Source organism: Oryza glaberrima, chromosome 11 (genome assembly GCF_000147395.1).
Source record: "Oryza glaberrima chromosome 11, OglaRS2, whole genome shotgun sequence".
In the NCBI taxonomy this organism is placed as follows: domain Eukaryota; kingdom Viridiplantae; phylum Streptophyta; class Magnoliopsida; order Poales; family Poaceae; genus Oryza; species Oryza glaberrima.
The window spans coordinates 1,866,726-1,885,542 of NC_068336.1; the positions used below are offsets into that span (position 1 = coordinate 1,866,726).

Below are 18,817 nucleotides of genomic sequence, written 5' to 3' on the forward strand. Positions count from 1 at the left end.
TCTTAAGAATTTTTCATCTCCAAATTCAAAAACTTTCAACTAAAAATTCGAAACTTTCAAATCAAGTTACAAACTTTCAAGTCAAATTTGAAAAACTTTCAACTCAATTTTTGAAACTTTCGACTCAAATTTGAAAACTTTCAACTTCAATTTCGAAAACTTTCAACTCAACTTGAAAACTTCTATGTCAAATTTCAAAACGTTGGAATCAAAATTTAAAACTTTCAACTCAAATTTCAAAATCTTTTGACTGCAAATTTAAAACTTTCAATTACTTTTCAAAAAAAATTGGTAACTGAATTATTTATGTTACTGTTTTAAAAATAATGCTAATGACGGTAATTAACACTAATCACCATAATTACTGGCGTCAGCTCGTGGACTACTAGTGAGGGGGCGTGCGCGGCTGTGCGAGTTAAGAAGCTGGCGCGCACGCGCCCCCTAGGAAGCCCTGAGAAATTTACAGTACAATATACTACCAGTATATACTTGTAGTATTAATAAAAGGGGTTAAGTCCATTTTACCCTCCAACTCTTTGTTTTGTCTAAAATACACCAAAAACTCTAAAACTGGATATTTCACACCCTCCAACTTTCAATACCGTTCACTTTACACCCTCGAGTGGTTTTTCAACTGGTTTTCACCAACGTGGCATTGATGTGGAAGTCCATTCAGCAAGTAAAAATTTGGACCACATCTCAGTCCATAGCCACGGAGCCACTTCTTCTTCTTCCCTCATCTCCTCTTCCCTTTTTCTCTCTATCCTTCTTCCTCCCAGAGCACGAGAGCAGCGGCGGTGGCATTCTTGAGCTTGTGGAGTAGGAGATCGGTGGCGGTAGAGCAGGGGACTCAATGTGGCGACGAGGCTCAAGCACATCCCCAGCCTTCCCTTCCGCGCTGACCGCCGGCGAGACCCAGGACAAGGTCCGCCTCTCCTGTCGTAACCGAGCTCGCTGGTGGAGCTAGAGCTGCTCGGGGACGTAGAGTTCGACGGCGGCAGCGGGGCTTGGGGATGAGGAATTGAAGCTTGACGAGACGGTGGCGGCTGGCGGATGCGGATATGAGCTTGAGCTTGTCCTCTACCAAGCGTTGGCGGCGCTCCATAGGGAGGACTCCCCCCCCCCCCCTCGTGTGTAGCTCAGGTGAGGTCCGCCTCTTGCGCGCGGGGCAGCAAGCTCCACCACCGTCGCCACTCTCCTTGCCGGTGACCACCTCTGCAACCCTGGCAGCCCCGCCGTCCTCGCAGCAGCTCCACACCACCGCCGCCAATGGTTGTAAGGAAGAGAAGCACGAACAGGGCAGGGAGAGATAGAGAATATGGGCTTGGCCCATATTACCTCGTGGGCTGACGTGGCGAGGGTTGACGTGGCATCTGACGTGTCAAAAACCATGGTAAAAACAGTTCGGGGGTTAAGTGTTCGGTATTGAAAGTTTAGGGTGTATTATATCTGGTTTTGTAATTCGAGGGTGTATTTTAGACAAGCATAAGAGTTCGAGGGAGTAAAATGGACTTTTCCCTATAAAAGGGTATATTAGCAATATATCAGCTTTATAATGTAAAAATGAACTTGAAATGAAGTGCAATTTATTACTCGTACAAATCTCACATGTTCCCCACTTCCTGTACAGGATATGCACTTTCACCTGGGCACCCTTTTTAAGTGAAGACACAAGCACAGCCAACAGGCACGTCAACAGCATCCGCAAAGGCTCCGACAGCTGATGAACAGTGACTCACTGGCAGCGAAGGCAGCAGGCGGACTCCAACTCGGAACCAGCATTACCATCCTTGATTACTGATTTCAATTCCGATTCGAACTAGCTCGAACACAGCGGCGTAGTCGCGTGCGTGGTATGCGATCCCTAGCTATAAATCTGCACGCACACGCGGTACATACCGATATACGCGTCCCTGCACATCAATCTTCAAATTCTCGATCGGCTAGCTGCTCATTGGTGCCGAGCGTCGCGCGCATTCTTGTCCTAGTCGCCGGAGCATGGCGACCACAGGACGATTGCTGCTGCCCCACGACATGTACAGGAGGCTGCAGGCTCCCACGGCAGCGGCCGCGGCCGCGCTCTTTATTTTGGCGCCCCACCTTCCAGAGGCCTAACGCTGCCGCTGCCGTACCGGAAGGATACAGCAACGGTCGCTTCGGCTCCGTCCCGGCGTGCAGCGAGGCCATCGCCGCCTTGGAGGAGACGTCGCCCGGCGAGGCGAAGGAGAAGGACTGCTCCGTGTGCCTGGAGGCCTTCGAGGAGGAGAGCGACAAGCTGATGAGGAAGATGCCGTGCTGCCATGCCTTCCATGAGAGCTGCATCTTCGAGTGGCTGCAGGTCAGCCGCCTCTGCCCGCTCTGCCGCTTCGCGCTGCCCACCCAGGCGGAGGCGGAGGCGGGACTGTGGCCATTGCTCACGCCTGGTTCTGGTTCGGGGACATGATCAGCATTCTAATTTGGCAATTGTCACCGTGCATCATCAAGCATGCACATGTATATGATTTCTTTTGTAACCTGGCTCGATCAGTTTGTTGACTCGGTCGCACGGAAAATTGTAACAGGCAAACGCAGATTGATTAATTCTTTGTAGACACTATAACATATGCCATAGAGATGACCCTTTTTTTTTTTTACATTCATAGAGATGACCCTTAATTTTACTGAACTGTTCGCTGTTGCCGCTTTGCCATGCTTTGATCGGAGTAACGCCATTCCTATTGGGAGATGTTCAGGTGGGCCAGCATTGGCATCGTTCGGGAGCCCGTTTAGAAGGCCCAATTCCGTCCGGGAAACCGGTCCAATTGCCGGGCGAACGACTTGGACTTCCAAATGGGCTTATGGGCCTTGGCTTTGTTTGAGTCGAAGCTGGTTGATTAATCTTCGGAGGAAAAAGTACAACGAAGGTCCCTCAACTTAACATCTAGTTACAAAATCGTCCCCCAACCGCAAAACCGGATACAACGCATCCCCTAACTTATAAAACTAGTGCAAACTAGGTCCCTCGACGGTTTTGACCCTAATTTTGTCCGACGTAGCGGCTGACTCATCGTAGGACCCACGTGGGCCCCACATGTCAGGATGCCACGTCAGCAGGGCGGCCTCTCCCTTTCTCTCCTTTCCTCCTCCTCTCTCTCTCACACACACACACACCCTTCTCTCTGGACTGGGCAGGCCGGCCGGCCCGCGGGTGGGGAGGAGGGCGTCGGCAGCCGGCGACACAGCGGCAGCGGCCGAGGCGGCGACGACGACGACACGGGAGAAGGTGGCGACGTCGCCGCGTGTGCGAGCTCGGGGACGGAGCGGCCCGGGAGGCAGGAGAAGGAGGAGGGCCAGCGGGAGAAGGCGGCCGGCAAGGGCGGGGAAAACCAGACGAGCTTCATCTCATCTCCGACGACGACGAGCTCCACCAAGAACGTCGTCCCCCTCTCGCCATCGTCCCTCCCCTTCGGCGGCTGTGATGGGGTGAGCGGCGTCCGCGACGGACAGCGCTGAGCGGCAGGGGCCGGTGCGGTCGCCTGGCCACCGCGAGACGTCCACCGCCACGGGCATCTTGGCGGTGCGCCACGAGCCCACGACGACCAGCAGTAGGATGGGAGGAGGCGGCGGCGATGGCGCCACCAGCTCGACCGGCCGCCGCCATCTTCTCGACGATGGCGCATGGGGAAAAGGCCCGGTAGGTCAGTGTGCGCGGGCACGGGCGGGCGTCACTGGCAGATCCGGGTGAGGAACACGAAGAGGGAGAGCAGGAAGGGGACGTCGGCCGCTTCAGGAGTTAATGGACCGGCGACGACACGACGGCGGGGGCGACGGTGAGGTGATGGCTATCCTCAGGTTCGCCATGGATGGGTGGGCGGCGAGTTGGTGGTGGTGGTAGAGCCCGGACTCGAGGAGGAGGTCGGAGGAGGCCGCGGCGAGGGAGGAGCTGCGTTCGTCCTTCTCCTCGAACATGTCGCTATCATCGTCGTCGTTGTCCGCCACTGCCACGCCCCGATCCGCGCCGCCGGCTTCACGCGCCACCGCCTCGTCGGCTTCGCGCGATGCCTCTCCACCTCGCCGTCGCCCCACTCCACCCGCTGTCGTGCTCGATCTCCCATGTGCTCCCGCCATTGCCTCCCTCCCGTTCTCCCGTGTCACCGCCGCGTCGCCACCTGGCCGTCTGACCTCCTCATCCCAGCGACCTCCTCCCCACCACCGACCGGCCTGCCTAGAGGAAGATGAGTGAGATAGGGAGAGAGAGAGGAGGAGGAAGGGAGAGCCTGATGACGTGGCGTCCAGACATGTGGGTCCCACGCTGACTCACCGTCACGTAGGATAAAAATCAGGGTCAAAACCATCGAATGATGTAAAACAAACGGTTTTGTAAGTTTTTGACTGTTTTTTAGAAAAAATGCAGCGTCATAAATATAGATTAATCTTTTCTTTGTAGACATATATGAAATTCTGACACGGAGCTTTGGTGCTCACTGTGTCTTCTGCGAGTGATAAATCACATACTCTCTATGCTGAAATGGTGCGCCGCTTGCAACTATTCTGGAATAGTTAATTGCTGCGAATATGCTACAATATACTTATGTCACGTCGGTAAAGATGCATGCATGCTAATAATTTTTAACAAAAAAAATTAAGTGGTCGGCGATTGCTCTTGCAATTTGCAGCAGTCGCAACTTGCAAACGACGAACATGCACGCATGCAATGTGATCAGTTCGTCTGTCGTCGATGCTGTGTCGATGAGCAGTACGTACCCAAGCACAGTGCACACTGCCACTCTCTTTGTGTGCAAGTGGCAGTGGCCTACACTACACACATACTAGTATAGCAATGCGTATGTCTCGTTGCTTTTCACGGTGCTGCAGTTCTAATCTCCTTTTGGTAAGTAGCACGCACGAATATATCGAGATACTCGCATGCTGTCACGTATGGTCGGCTTCTTCAACATGGCCTACTGATAGAATTGGGGCAATTTGGCAATGAGGTGAGACGATTATATATTCTGTTCTTCGGTCAGCAGAACGGCGTCCACGGTCGATTACACTGTTGGTGCCATAAGCCATTAACACTGTCACTGTAGGCACTACATGTTCTGAATCAGATGAGCTGAGATATAGTCAGATGTCTAAACAGCGGTTTGGCTACACGGGACTCCAAAGGGTGATCGATCCTATGCACGAACACCATATTGCCATGCATGCTCGGATGGCTTCAGGAAGCATCCTCGCCTCCCGGAAAGTGTAGATGCGTACTCCCTCCGTCAAAAAAAAAAAAAGACAAATCCTGAATTTTCGTGTCCAACTTTGACTGTCCGTCTTATATAAATTTTTTTTATAATTCATATTTTCATTGTTGTTAGATGATAAAACATAATTAATATTTTATGCGTGACTTGTCTTTTTAATTATTTTTTCATAATTTTTTTAAATAAGACGGACGGTCAAACGTTAGACACAGAAACCATGTCTTTTTTTTTTTGGACGGAGCGAGTACGAGCAAGCAACATGGCTGATTGCATGATTGCTCCGACAGGACCGTGCCCAAACTTTTGCAACCCTTTCACGATCGCGACAGCCTAACAGAGCAGTAGTAGCAGATCCATCGCCTACAGAGAAAGGTAGATAGGCCCATATGCACTCGATCTCATCAACTAGCGTTTCAAGATCAGTTATCTGTCTACCAATCTCTCGATCGATGACGTTACTGCTGCACTGTACTGTCAGGTACGCAGTACGAACTCGCGTCGGCAGGGATGGAGGCAAGCGAGCGTGCGCAATCGGTCGCAAACAGCAGCTAGGGACAGGTCCATTATGTGATCCGTCGAGAGAGAAAGGGGAAGAAGCACAGAGCACTGGAGCAGCGTCGGCTCTGCAGTTGCTGTATGTTACTGAGATGGTTGAACGAGTGGTGGTGATTCTTCAGAGTTCAAGCTAGCTAGTGTGCAAGATGGAGGCAGATGTGTGTTGGCTTACTGCATCTGAACTATGCACTGTATTCTGTTTCGATTGCACACTCATACTCTTAGTTCTTTTAGACAGTCAATAGTTGCATCCTATGAATGTGAAGTCTGAGATCATGCATTCACTGCTTTCTTGGTAATACCGGATGGTCAAGCAGTCAAACTTTCTTGCATGCAGGTCCCGTTTCTGAGCATCACTGTGTGCTGTGCTATATGTACTGTAGACTGTAGAACTGAAGTTGTCACAGAATCTTTCCAGTCTAGAAAAAAAAAAAACACTAACAGTATCAAGATTGATACCGAGTGATGTTGGGCTAACAGTTTATGATAGTGGTATGACAAAGACTGCCACCCAAACACAGTGGAACGAGGAAACGGAATGTGACCTTTCCCCGTTGCTCATAGAACAGCATCTTGCTGATGATACTGTAGGGGATAGCCATATAAACGACAAGATGATAGGACTAGCTAAGTACTACTAGTACACAACAAAATGTTGCTTGTAACCGGTATCCACAGCATTTTAGGTCATTTTACAAGCAGCACAACTCTGCTGCCTACTGTTTACATACCAAGTTACAGATCAACAAAAAAGAGGGAAATGCACTACCTATGCGAGAACTATTTTTCTATAATTTTTTCTATGTTTAGTCTTTCTTCCAAGATAAGAGCAGCTGCAAAACGATCTAACGTCAGCAAATTGATTCTGAAAGCAGCCGAAGATTGATAGGGTATCCTTTGAGAGTTCGTGTGGTGGGGAAGAAGACAAGTCTATCTTCTTCGGTTTCTTCCCAGCTGCAAATTCATTGGTCAAGTTGTTATGGAATCAGACTGGTGCCCAATTTGGATCACAATGTGGAAAATCCATTTGCAGAGTATCTACACCTTTCTGGCTAGCAAGATAGCGATTGAATTTGAGAGATTAAGGTGGCTTACCTAAAGCGCGTTACAAGATGATGGAGGAAGATAGAAACGACAACCCGGGCAAGCTCATAGCCAGGACACAACCGGGGTCCACCACCAAATGGAGTAAATATATTGGCCCCTACCGCATTCTGAAGTTTATTGTTGATCTGCACAGGAACAAATTTGTTGCAGATAGCTTCAGCGTGCATTTTACTTTTGTAGCACAGGACATAATTGAATAAGTAGACCCAATAGCAATAACACAGAGCCCCTAGGAGTACCTGCCATCTCCAAGGGTTAAATGTCCGAGCATTCTCGTAGTGTTCATTATTAAGGTGCACAGCTCGGAATGAAGCAAAAATCTTGCATCCCTTTGGAATTGTGTAATCTAAGAAACAAAGAAAAATGCCATACATAATGAGCATTTCTGATGAAAAATGTATGGGGACTTCTTTTAGATAATGAATAAAATGTACGTGGACTTAGTATAGTTTATATTGAAATACCTTTATAATGAATATCAGTGTTTGCTCGCCTGAATACTCCACTAATAATGTTACCCACACGGAGTGTCTCATTTATCACCTGCAGAAATGTTAGCCCTTCATTTAATCATGATGTGAGTAAACCAACTGTACCGTTTCAAAGGTTCAGTTAAGAGATGCCATTTACACTAGATGGATTCGTGCTGTTGGCATGATATTTTTAGGAGTAGCTAATTTTTAAGAAAACAAGGGCTTTCCAACTTACACATTGAGTAAATGGCATGGACTTGTAATCGCTCCACTCTAGTGGTTGTTTTTTCCCTTTCATATCCCTGATATTGGCATGCTCTTCCTGTAAAATCAGCAGGATATCTGGAATCAGTTACACATGTAGTGAAGTAAAAAATACCACTTGGACCAATCTTGAGGACTCTCAAAGCTTAACATATTGGAAACAAAACTTGTACCAGGAAAAGTCATAAAGTTCAGATTTCTAAGATTTGGACCTATTGTGATATTATTGCTACGATTCTCTCGCTTTGTTGTTAGACTGAGGAACCTAGCACTCATCAATGCAAGTAAATAAAATGAGAAAAAAATAAAATGAGGAAACCAGAGTACTGACTGAACTGAAGATTCATTCTTACACAGTTAAACTAAAAGAAGTCAGGACTCAAGAACATAAATGGTTCGAGTCAATAATAAATTAATACTCAGGATCAAGTATTCAAGTCAATAACAAACCAGGAACAAAGCTGTAGTGAACTTGACTAAAAACAACAGACCGGAAATAGAAAGTAGAAACTTCTCTTTTGGACAGAATTGGTGTGAAAGATAGTCTAACAACCATATTTTTAACAATTAACACTCAAGTATAATAAATGAAATTCCTCCCTATTTCAGGCGTTATTTGACAATTGACAGCACCTGGTACCTACCACCGCACGTGTATACAAGAATTGACAATTACTACCAAACAACTAATTTAAATAGTTTTATACCTTGAGCTCAGCTAGCGCAGCAGGCGTCTCAGTGAGGAACTTGACCGCGAGCGTCATGAGCACGGACGTAGTCTCATACCCAGCCACCAGCAGAGAAAGGCAGAAATCCACCATCTCTTCCTCCGAGAAGCTGCCACCCTCCGCCTCAAGAAGCTCCTCAACCATGTCCTTCTTCTCCTTCTTCCCCTCATCATCCCCAATGGAGCCACCATTCTCCGCTTTCTCCTCCATCCTCTTCTTTATCACCTCCCGCAGTGCACCGGCCACCTTCTTCCTCGCCTGCAGGAATCAAATCATGCAATGCCACATTTTTATAAGAGATATAAGAGTACATCAATAGCTGACGCCAATTCGTTGTAAGGCAATGTAAGATGCATAGGGAAAGATTAAAAAAAATGAATGGAGGCAAAAGGACGAGCACCTTGAGGGCCTGGCCGTAGGTGGTAAAAGGGAGGAGGTTGGCGAGAGGAAAGGGGATGGAGAAGAAGCCGTCGATGAGCTTGACGTACTCGCGGCGGAGGCTCTCGGTCCACGGTCCCGGCTCGATGCTGACGAGCTGCTTGACGGTGAGGTTGAAGGTGATTTTCTTGGCCTCGTCCATGAGGCGCACGGTGGCGGCGGGCTCCCACTGGCGCATGGTGGCGAGCACGAGGCGGTCGATGTGCGCGAGGAGGGGCGGCGACGCGGGGCGGCCGAGGCGGGTGAGGGTGAGGGAGTGGAGCCGCTTGTGCGCGGCGCCGCGGGTGAGGAGCAGGGAGCGCGCGCCGAGGAGCGTGGCGATGGAGGACGGGTAGCTGGAGTGGACGGCGCGGCCCTCGGCGGCGAGGAGGAGGCGGTTGAAGGCCGGGTCGGCGGAGAACACGGTGCGCTCGCCGAAGACGTGGGTGGTGAACACGCCGCCGTGGCGCGCCACGCGCTCGTCGATGAACGGCTCCGGGTTGGGCGTCTTGTACGCCGAGATGAGCCGCAGCGTCTCGCCAATCAGCGGCAGGCCCGTGCTCCCCGGCGGCATCAGCGCCCTCTTCCCCAGCCTCCCGGCGGCGGGGCCCCCGAGGAGGAGGAGCCATCTGAGCACCATGGCAACCACGACGACGGCGGCGGCCGCGGCGAGGAGGAGCAGCGCGGCCGCGGCCATGGCGGCGTGCGCGGCGTGGGCAAGGAGCGAGTGAGATTGATGAGGCTCCGACAACCAGAGGATCTGCTCCAAAGGGTAGGATGTTTGTGGGGTATTTATAGGTGGCTGATTAAATTATTGAGGAAAGAGGTTAATAAAAGGGATTAGTTTATATTTTTTTGGAGTGGATTAATTATTAATTTAGAGTTAGATGCATAAAATAATGTTGTTTGGTCCAAAAGGGGAATGTATGGGGCAGCATGCACATGTTGGGAAAATATGATAGAATGACTTTTGAGAAAAAGAACATCAGAACATGGGAGTTTCATATGCAGGAATCGTATACATGCATCATATCATAAAAAATATTCATATTAGAACCCAAAATACGGCTTTGCAGCATTGAAGAGATTAACCTATGGAGAACCTATCCTGATTTGTAGCTAAAATTTAATATATTTAAACGGGGGAGTATGGTTTATGAGAGAGGGGCTACTTCTCAATGAACTGAAAGTCCTCTTCAACGTTAGTAAGGTTCTCAAAATAAAAACTTTTCACCTGTCACATCAAATGTTTGGACACATACATAGAGTATTAAATGTAGAAAAAAAAACTAATTACATAGTTTATGTGTAAATTACGAGACAAATCTTTTTAGCCTAATTACGCCATGATTTGACAATGTGGTGCTACAGTAAACATTTGCTAATGACAGATTAATTAGGCTTAATAAATTCGTCTCGCAGTTTCCTAATGGAATCTGTAATTTGTTTTGTTATTAGACTACGTTTAATACTTCAAATGTGTGTCCGTATATTCGGTGTGATAACCAAACCTAAACTTTTTCCCTAACTAAACAAGGCCTAAACAATACTTTAGATGTTAATATGAATATATAGCTAAAAGTTACTATATACTTTAGACGGAGGGAGTATTTCATGATAGAAAGTACATATCTTTGTAATTCAAATTAGACTATAAATATACCTATATTTGAGCTACAAATATGTATATTTTGAGATAAATGGAGTTTGGGAGTTCTAAATATAAAATCGAGGCCACATATGGAACGAATTTCATGAAAATTAAACTAAGAACTCCGAAAGAGCATGTGTGGGGTTAGAAATGTGATGTGACGGCCTCATCGTGCAAGGTGCAGGATAACAATGTTATCAGTAGCGACATACTACTATAGTAATGATAGATCACACACGCATGAATTGTCTGTTGATGGTGGTGTTATTTCGGTGGAGATACCATTTTGTAAGCTTGTGCATGGAATATAGTATGGCAGTTGCGACCATCTGCCTGTCTACTGTATCTCAACAGTGAACTCGTGTGCCGCACAACGCACGAGCAGCCAGGCCGTCCGCAAACAGACACAACGGCTGGATCAAATCCGCACCGAGAGGCCGCGCGCGCTTCAGCCCATCAGCCGGAACGGCCTTGTGGCGTACGTGTGGCCCATATAAGATGGGCCGGAACGGGACTGTGGTGTACGTGAGGCCCATATAAGTTGGGCTGGAAGGTGTACGTGCGTGCAGTCCATATAAGTTGGGTCGGATAGGGACTGTGGTGCAGGTGCGGCCCATATAATTTGAGCCTTAACTGGACTGGAATGTAGCTGAGGCCCATTTGTGTTGGTCCATAAGTGGTTCGGCCGCCGGTCGTAACGCTCATCCGTGTACTAAGCCTCGCTTCGGCTACAAAATTTTCGTGCGGACGGAAACTATTCTGACTTTTCTGAGCATACGATCGATTCGCACGTTTCACATGACTGCATGAATCACTCTCCGTTACTGTCCATTACAATCAGCAGCGATGTGATACAGTGATAGTACTGGATGCATTCTTGCTGTTTTCGTCGGTTGCTTGTACAGCTGTACTGAAGAGACGACGTTCATATCAAATAGTACGTGGAAATCTGAGAAGATACCCAAGCCCAAACTAAATCCGCGTTTGATGATACGGAATCCTCCACGCTCTGTTCCGTTCGGTCCCAGGTGAAGTCCACACCACACGTACACGTACACGTACATGCAAATGCAACGCAAGCGCGCGCGTACGTACAAACTGGGATTGAACAGGTCAAGGATCGAAACGCGAGCCAAAATGTTCACGACAAAGAGCGCGGCAGTTGCAAGGAAAGCGAAAGGCGCAAGCGCAAGTGGGGGAGGAATCGGGAGCGTATCCGCGGCACAGGAAAACGCCACTTTCGTGGTGATCGGCAGCGGATACTCCGAGCAAAATCTCTCTCCTCGCGCTCATGTCAAAACCATCGCCGCCCTGGAAAGCGACGCGGCGATCGAACGCGATATCATATCGAATCATCTCCACTTCTCGATCTTCTTCAGTTGGCCGTGCCAGGCGTCACCGGATCCGCGCCTTCAGATTTGGGTGACTCCGCGAACCACTTCGCGTTCCATGTGTTTTGCCTTCCTACTCGCTGAGTCGCTGATGATATGATAAGGAAAGTTGCTGGCTGCATCGCCAAGATTTGGCTGGGGAAAGTTGGTAGCAACCGAGAAATCGTCCGATCAGGAGGATTTCTTGGCTGGTGTGGCAACCCCATCCGATCCGAGGATTTGAAGCCTGATTATATTTTAATCTTGTTGTACAGGAGATGCTATTTTACTAATCTTCTTGTACAGGAGATGCTTATCAATTATTAGCAGTTTGTTTGTGGCTAGATCAGAATTCAGATATGTGCCAGCATGACCATTAGCGGTTAATCTTTAATTTGTTCTCTGAGGCATGGATGTGTGCAGTATTATTCCCATGCAAGCATGCGACTTCAATAAGTTTGATGAAACGATATGTGTGACAGACTGACAGTGTGAGTGTCAAGAAATGACTGTGATTGTAGCAATATATGTGTTGATGTACAGCAACAAATCTGATGCAGCAAACTGGCAGGTCACACATGGAGAAGAATTTTCTTTTGCTTTACCAAATCGCCTAAAACGATCCGCATCTTTCAGTCTTTCAGGTCATCCAACAAGAGGACAACCCAATTAACTAAAAACTAAAGAAAAAAAGATTTGAAAAAGGGGATAGGGAGCAAAAGAAAATGGTGGACCATCTTTCTTGCTCTAGAATACAAAGAGTACTACTGATGTTGCCGGGGGCCTATTCTTTGTGGAGTCAATTCCTGGCAAGATTTGCAGCAAATCTGCCCGGGATCTTGCTTTCCATGAGGCAGGATTTTCTTTGGTCATTACACCTGTTTTCCCCATCAGCTTTTCTTTTTTCTTCATATCTCCAAGAATCCTTTCACATGCTTATGTATATATATAAGCTCAACCACACCCAAACGCCCTTGTAAAGCAAAGCCTTTCATGCCAAGCACACACACCATCTGCATCTTCTCTTCTACCATTCTTGCTTTCTCCTTGTAGTCTCTTCTGTTCTTTCAGAGAAGAGAAAAACATATCTGTGCTAGCTTTGCCTTCTTCCATGGCAGTGGCTATAGAGGCTCCGTTCCATGTCCTGGCTGTGGATGATAGCCTTCCTGACAGGAAGCTCATCGAGAGGCTACTCAAGACCTCTTCTTTCCAAGGTATTACAAGATTTTTCTTTTGTGCTTGCAGACTCTTTTCTTCTCTCGGTTGCTGTATGAATTGGCATCTGATGGTAGGTTTGGCTTTTGTTTGTGTAGTTACCACTGTTGATTCCGGGAGCAAGGCTCTGGAGTTCTTGGGGCTCCATGATCATGAGGACAGCCCAATTTCTACTCAATCAGATCAGCAGGTAAGAAGATGAATGGTACCATAGGTGCTAACCATGAAAAAAAAGTTGTGTTCTTTGTTCTGAAAAAGAGTTTCTGAATTGCTCTTTTATGGATAAACAGGAGGTTGCAGTGAACCTGATCATCACAGACTACTGCATGCCTGGCATGACAGGATATGATCTTCTCAAGAAGATCAAGGTAATTACCATCTCTGCTCTATTTGATTGTACCAACCATTTGATTTGATCTACTCAAGATGACAGTGAGGTCAGTTCCTGAATACAGTTTTTTCCCTTTTGGTTTGTTCAATCAGGAATCGTCTTATTTAAGGGACATCCCAGTTGTGATCATGTCATCGGATAACATTCCTTCAAGGATCAATAGGTGAGCACTCTTATGGATCTACCATATTATTTCGACCATCTATTACAATACAAGCATCTTATGATATTTGGATGAACATGCCAAAGTCAGATGTGCAGATAATTTAGTAAAAACTTAGAGCACAAAAAAGGAGAACATCTTTGTATGCATATAGAGAAAAAAGGTAGTGGAAACCTTATCAGATGTGAAAAATAATCAAATATAGAACCAAGCTGGTTTAAGGCTAAACTTGATATGGAGATCTCTCCGAATCCTTAATTGATTTGGAGTCACATGTAGTATAATTAAGGAACAAGCCCCACACAGCTCACGTCGTCTTAATATTCTATCTCGACAGTTTTGGTGTAAAATCAATAATGAAGATATGGAGTGATACGCAAATCAATCTTGTCGATCTTCCATGATGTGGTGTCTAATAAAATGGTCTTTAGTTGCAGACAACTAACTAGCACCACATGTCTTTGTCACAATATATTCTATTATATATGTACAACAAATGGAGCAACAAGAGGGCACTCTAAAAGTAAAGTAAAATATCCTCCAGATATCATAAGATATTAATAAAAAAAAAGAAATTTGTAATGGATAGTACATGGAGAATAATCCTGTGTTTAATTTCTGGATTGCATATCATGGTTTTTGATCTTAGAATAAACTCTGATACAGTTTTGATTTTGTTATCTGAATCAGATGCCTGGAGGAAGGAGCTGATGAATTTTTCCTCAAACCAGTTCGGCTCTCCGACATGAGCAAGCTGAAGCCCCACATACTGAAAAGCAGATGCAAGGAGCACTACCAGCAGGAACAACACCTGCAAAGCAACAGCGAAAGCAACAACAGCAGTAACCCCACAAGCGAGAACAGCAGCAGCAGCACTAGCAGCAACAGCCACAAGAGAAAGGCAGTCGATGAAGAAATTTTGCCCCACACAATAAGACCAAGGCATAGTTGATTTAGCATCTGACTGGTCATTTGACACTGATTTTTTTTCTTGCTTCTATCTGATCGGTTTTTGACATACTGATTTGTAAAAGGGATACTAACATCTAGTTTACAAAATAGAATGAAATCCGTTAACGGATACTGCTTGAATTCGAATGGGTGATTCTCAGTTCATCACATTGTGATTTTAAGCCAGTTAAGCCTTCAAATTCCTGCTGAGATTAAGGGCCACTGAAAACATCTTGTGCCATATTTGTTAAGGAATATCTTAAAACCACTACCGAACAACTTTCATGGGCAAGTTTCCCAACTGCATTCAGGTAAAGTTCCCAACTTAAATGGGCAAGTTTCCCAACCACATACTAGTAGCTAATAACTTAATAAAACCTTCATCCATAGGAACACATGGATCCCTCAGAAGACACATCGGTATGCCACACGCTTCCCAGTAAGTTCACCGTCATATGTAACTTTAACCACGGTTCCCTTGTCAAAGCCATAGTAGCGAGCAACAGCATCAGTCTCTAGCATGCGTGGCAACTGAAAGATACAAGCACCATTTCAGCAAAGTGATGTAAAGGTATTTCAGGACAGTAATTTTAGTGTTAAAAATGCCATATATTAATGACCGGAAGGAGTAAAATGGTAGTGAAAACAAAAGTGATTTGGCTTTGAGGCACAACAAGATTCCATCTATCAAAACAAAGAAAATTATCCGGATCACTGGTATGTTTACCACATAACAAGGATACTGCAATAACAAATATGATGCAGATCAACATGTGACTATGCAAATAATGTAGAGGATCAACATTTATCGTAAAATATGGCATATTTTGTATATGGTAAATTTAATACACTCAAGGGTACTTCTACTGTACTTGGATCTATTTGCCCTTTGGGCTTACCATACAACTTACTATTCACATTAGCAACCATATTTTACAACAAATGTAGTTTCACAAAAGCATCACATTATTTCATTACTGACATAAAAAATTGGTAACAGATTCTAAAGCACTGTTAGCAAATTATAGACAAGCATACCTGTGAGTCTTCCACATTGTATTCCTTGAGGAGCTTGGCCTTTTGATCTGCACTCAACACTTCATGCTTGGGTTTCAGGACATGCTTAGTAATGTTTACCAGTAAATCTGTGGCCTACCATTGGAAAAACACCTCAATTTATGTGTAAACCAGAGTATATTAACAAATTATAAGACAGTAAACAAAACGTATGCATGATTAAAGTCACGAAATATTAATTCGAACATAGCATTATTGGTTTAAGAGCATAACTTGCAGAAGCATGTATATGGATTAGATATATATAGCATTATTGCCAGAACTTTCCGTTGGAAAAAAGGCCATAGAAACTAAACAAAAACAAACCTGGAATATGTCCACTTTAAATTTAAAGATCTCCTTGATAGCCTCTCTAGCTCTAGATAATATTTTGCTCTGCAGTATCAGAACAAGCCTGGACAAGTTCTCTTCTTTTGTTTGGAGATATATCTCTCGGATAGTTGCGATTTTGACAGGCTCTGGTGGACAGAATACAAGTTGTACCTGAGTAGTGATTGAGTTAGAGTTTATTTTAACCCCCTTACCAAAAGGTAACAAAAATAGACACTCCAAGAAATAGCATTATGCATGGAAAAAGATATAGACATAAGCACTCTAACAGCAGGTGTGGAAGTATACCGATTATGTAAGCATTAAGTTTCAACAGTTACATAATAAATTGAACCCATTTAAAGATGGCGCTATGCATGGATGATAAAACCACAAGAATACTAATTTGCTAAACCATAATAAAAACCCCTACCAGATGCAGGGTTTATCCACTTTTTTGCCTAGTTGCAAACTAACAAGTAGGAGTATATGATATCACTGGAACACAAAAAGGCAAATGTGCCATCGTAACATACTCTTTATCATACGCATTAGCAATCTTTTAGCAAACTTTTTTTTTCCTGAAAAGTATATTTCGCATTCCACAAAATAATTTAAACAACCACTGGATAGTACTATAACACAAATGAAAACACAACTTCATTATTATGTTACTCCCAAACATTTTCTAGAAGAACCAACATCCCTGAAGCAATGTGCAGTGTGTATACCTAGTTGTCCTAATTTTTCAATCAAACACTTTTCCCGTCATGTGTATATCCCAGACGAACGCTAATGAGTAAAAAGAAATCATGACCATGATAATAATTTAATAACTCCATAGGTCGCAACTTAAACACATGAGCAGATGAGCAGATGGAAGAAATGATATCGCAAGAAATGATTGGGCGAGATATACCTTCTTGGAGGGGTCGGAGACGAGGGTGGTGGTGAAGGCGAGGCGTTCGATCCCGGGCTTCTCAGCCCACCAGGCGCGGAACTCAGGGAGGGTGCGGGCGATCTCGGCCTCCGGCACGCTGTACCCGCGGTCGCGGAGCATCTCCATCGCCGTGCGGCGCGCCAGGAACAGGCGGTGGCTCTCCACGCTGCCGCGGTCGATCATCGATGCTATGCATTCGGGGACCTCATGCACGTCGACGTCGTCGACTTCCATCTCCGCCGCCAGGGCGACGGCGGGAGGGGGAGCGTCGCGCGCAGCAGCGGGGACGACGGCAGGAGGAGGGGCGGAGACAGCGGCGGGAGGGGAAACGTCGTGTGCGGCGGAGGGAGGGGAAACGTCGCGGGCGGCGGCAGGAGGAGGGGAAACGTCGCGGGCGGCGGGGGCGGCGGCGGGAGGGGAAACGTCGCGGGCGGCGGTGGTGCTCTCGGCGGTTTCTATTGAAGTGGCGGCGGTCGCGCTCTCAGCCGATTCTATTGTCGTGAAGGATTGTTGGGAGGGGGAGGAGTGACTCATCTTACCCTCTTTTTACGGTGACATAATATTTTTCTGTCTAGCTAAGTTTTTGAAAATGTTCTGATGAGATGAAATAGAGTTTAAAACATGTTTATACTATAGAAGTATATTTATTTTTATTAAAATGTCTAATATACCCCGTAGAAATTTGGTATGTCCGATTTGCCCCTAAACGATAATAATGAACGAATTCTGCGCTGGACTTTTTAAACCGAATAAAACGGGGTTTTAGAATGTATTTATAGGAGAAAAGTCCAGATTACCCCTCTAGTTTGCATTTGTCCGATTTGCCCTTGAAGTCTAATGACGGAGAAGACACGTCCCAAACTATTCAAACCTGAAGAGAACACGAGGTTTAGAGTATGTTTACACTACTCTATGTCTACCTTTTTTGACGGCTAATCTTCACCTATCACAACTTTGGACGAGCTATTCGAACAAAGACGAACACTTTGATCTATAAAAAGATAGTTTTGGTAGGTTATAGAATAAGAGATTTCCTAAATAACGCTCAACTGTTTTGTTTATACAACAATAATTTAACTCCTAACATTTGGTTAGTACAAACATTCATACTTCAACTTTTCTCTCTTGGTGAGCTTATCAACTTCAGCAACAACACTACAATGGCTAAGATAAAGGGTAAAATTTCGGGCAAGTTCGGGGGCTTGTGGAAAGGTTAAAAGTAATGGAGTTCTTATTTAGGAAGAATGAGGTAGCAGTTGACCGGCAGTGGGTAACAATGAAGACGATGCAACGAGGATGTAGTGGCACCACCGGAGTCATGAATATGAGGCATGTGGTGGGCGGGATATGCAGCCGAGAAATCAAGTGGCTTGGTGATGTGGAGGAAATCTCTTAAAAGATGATGTAGAGACATCTCGCTAGATTTGAAGAAGATAAAAACTTGCTTTGAGAAGGGAGTGGATATATAGAGGAAAGCAAGGTTAATGAGGCGAGAGAGAGCAGTCAATGAGGGCTCGTCGATGCTGGTGGTAGCACCGTTGAGACAAGGACAACAACATGTCTCGCAATTTTCAAACTAAACAAAAAAGTCTGTAGAGACATCTCACTAGATTTGAAGAAGATAGAAACCTGCTTTGAGAAGGGAGTGGATATACAGAGGAAGGCAGGGTTAATGAGTGCGACAGAAAGCGGTCAATGAGGGGTTGTCGACACTGGTGGCAGCACTGTCGAGACAAGGACAACAACATTTCTCGCAATTTTCAAACCAACAAAAAGGCAAAAACCGTGTATCTTAAGGAAGTAAAAGGCACAAAGATATAAGATTATCTATTGCATCACAACTTATTAACCGAGAGCTGGGCCTTTTTTTAACAAAATACTCATATAGACATTCCCCTCTAATTTGTCCCTAAACTCTAATAACGGAGAAAAACGCATCCCAAATTCTTCAAACCGAAAGAAATAAGGTTTT

The 18,817-nt window shown here is 45.7% G+C and overlaps 4 protein-coding genes across 4 annotated transcripts; 2 read left to right on the forward strand and 2 right to left on the reverse strand.

Annotated features, from left to right (window-relative positions):
- Positions 1-853: 853 nt before the first annotated feature.
- LOC127754604 (E3 ubiquitin-protein ligase RDUF2-like) lies at positions 854-2,443 on the forward strand. Its single transcript, XM_052280176.1, has 2 exons — positions 854-941; positions 2,139-2,443. The coding sequence occupies exons 1-2, from the start codon at positions 854-856 to the stop codon at positions 2,441-2,443; spliced, it is 393 nt and encodes a 130-aa protein (XP_052136136.1).
- Positions 2,444-6,232: 3,789 nt separating this feature from the next.
- On the reverse strand, positions 6,233-9,524 carry LOC127755491 (cytochrome P450 90A3). The gene is made up of 7 exons (XM_052281164.1): positions 8,762-9,524; positions 8,341-8,619; positions 7,605-7,691; positions 7,361-7,439; positions 7,136-7,242; positions 6,885-7,021; positions 6,233-6,743 (listed from the first exon to the last, which is right to left on the reverse strand). The coding sequence occupies exons 1-7, from the start codon at positions 9,473-9,475 to the stop codon at positions 6,641-6,643; spliced, it is 1,506 nt and encodes a 501-aa protein (XP_052137124.1). The 5' UTR covers positions 9,476-9,524; the 3' UTR covers positions 6,233-6,640.
- Positions 9,525-12,760: 3,236 nt separating this feature from the next.
- Positions 12,761-14,666, forward strand: LOC127755516 (two-component response regulator ORR9). The gene is made up of 5 exons (XM_052281195.1): positions 12,761-13,013; positions 13,113-13,204; positions 13,305-13,382; positions 13,498-13,568; positions 14,259-14,666. The coding sequence occupies exons 1-5, from the start codon at positions 12,911-12,913 to the stop codon at positions 14,518-14,520; spliced, it is 606 nt and encodes a 201-aa protein (XP_052137155.1). The 5' UTR covers positions 12,761-12,910; the 3' UTR covers positions 14,521-14,666.
- A 158-nt stretch (positions 14,667-14,824) lies between these two features.
- LOC127755506 (DNA-directed RNA polymerase V subunit 5A-like) lies at positions 14,825-17,394 on the reverse strand. Its single transcript, XM_052281175.1, has 4 exons — positions 16,825-17,394; positions 15,903-16,079; positions 15,558-15,671; positions 14,825-15,050 (listed from the first exon to the last, which is right to left on the reverse strand). Exons 1-4 carry the CDS (start codon positions 17,377-17,379, stop codon positions 14,925-14,927), a joined length of 972 nt encoding a protein of 323 aa, XP_052137135.1. The 5' UTR covers positions 17,380-17,394; the 3' UTR covers positions 14,825-14,924.
- Between the last annotated feature and the right edge of the window lie 1,423 nt (positions 17,395-18,817).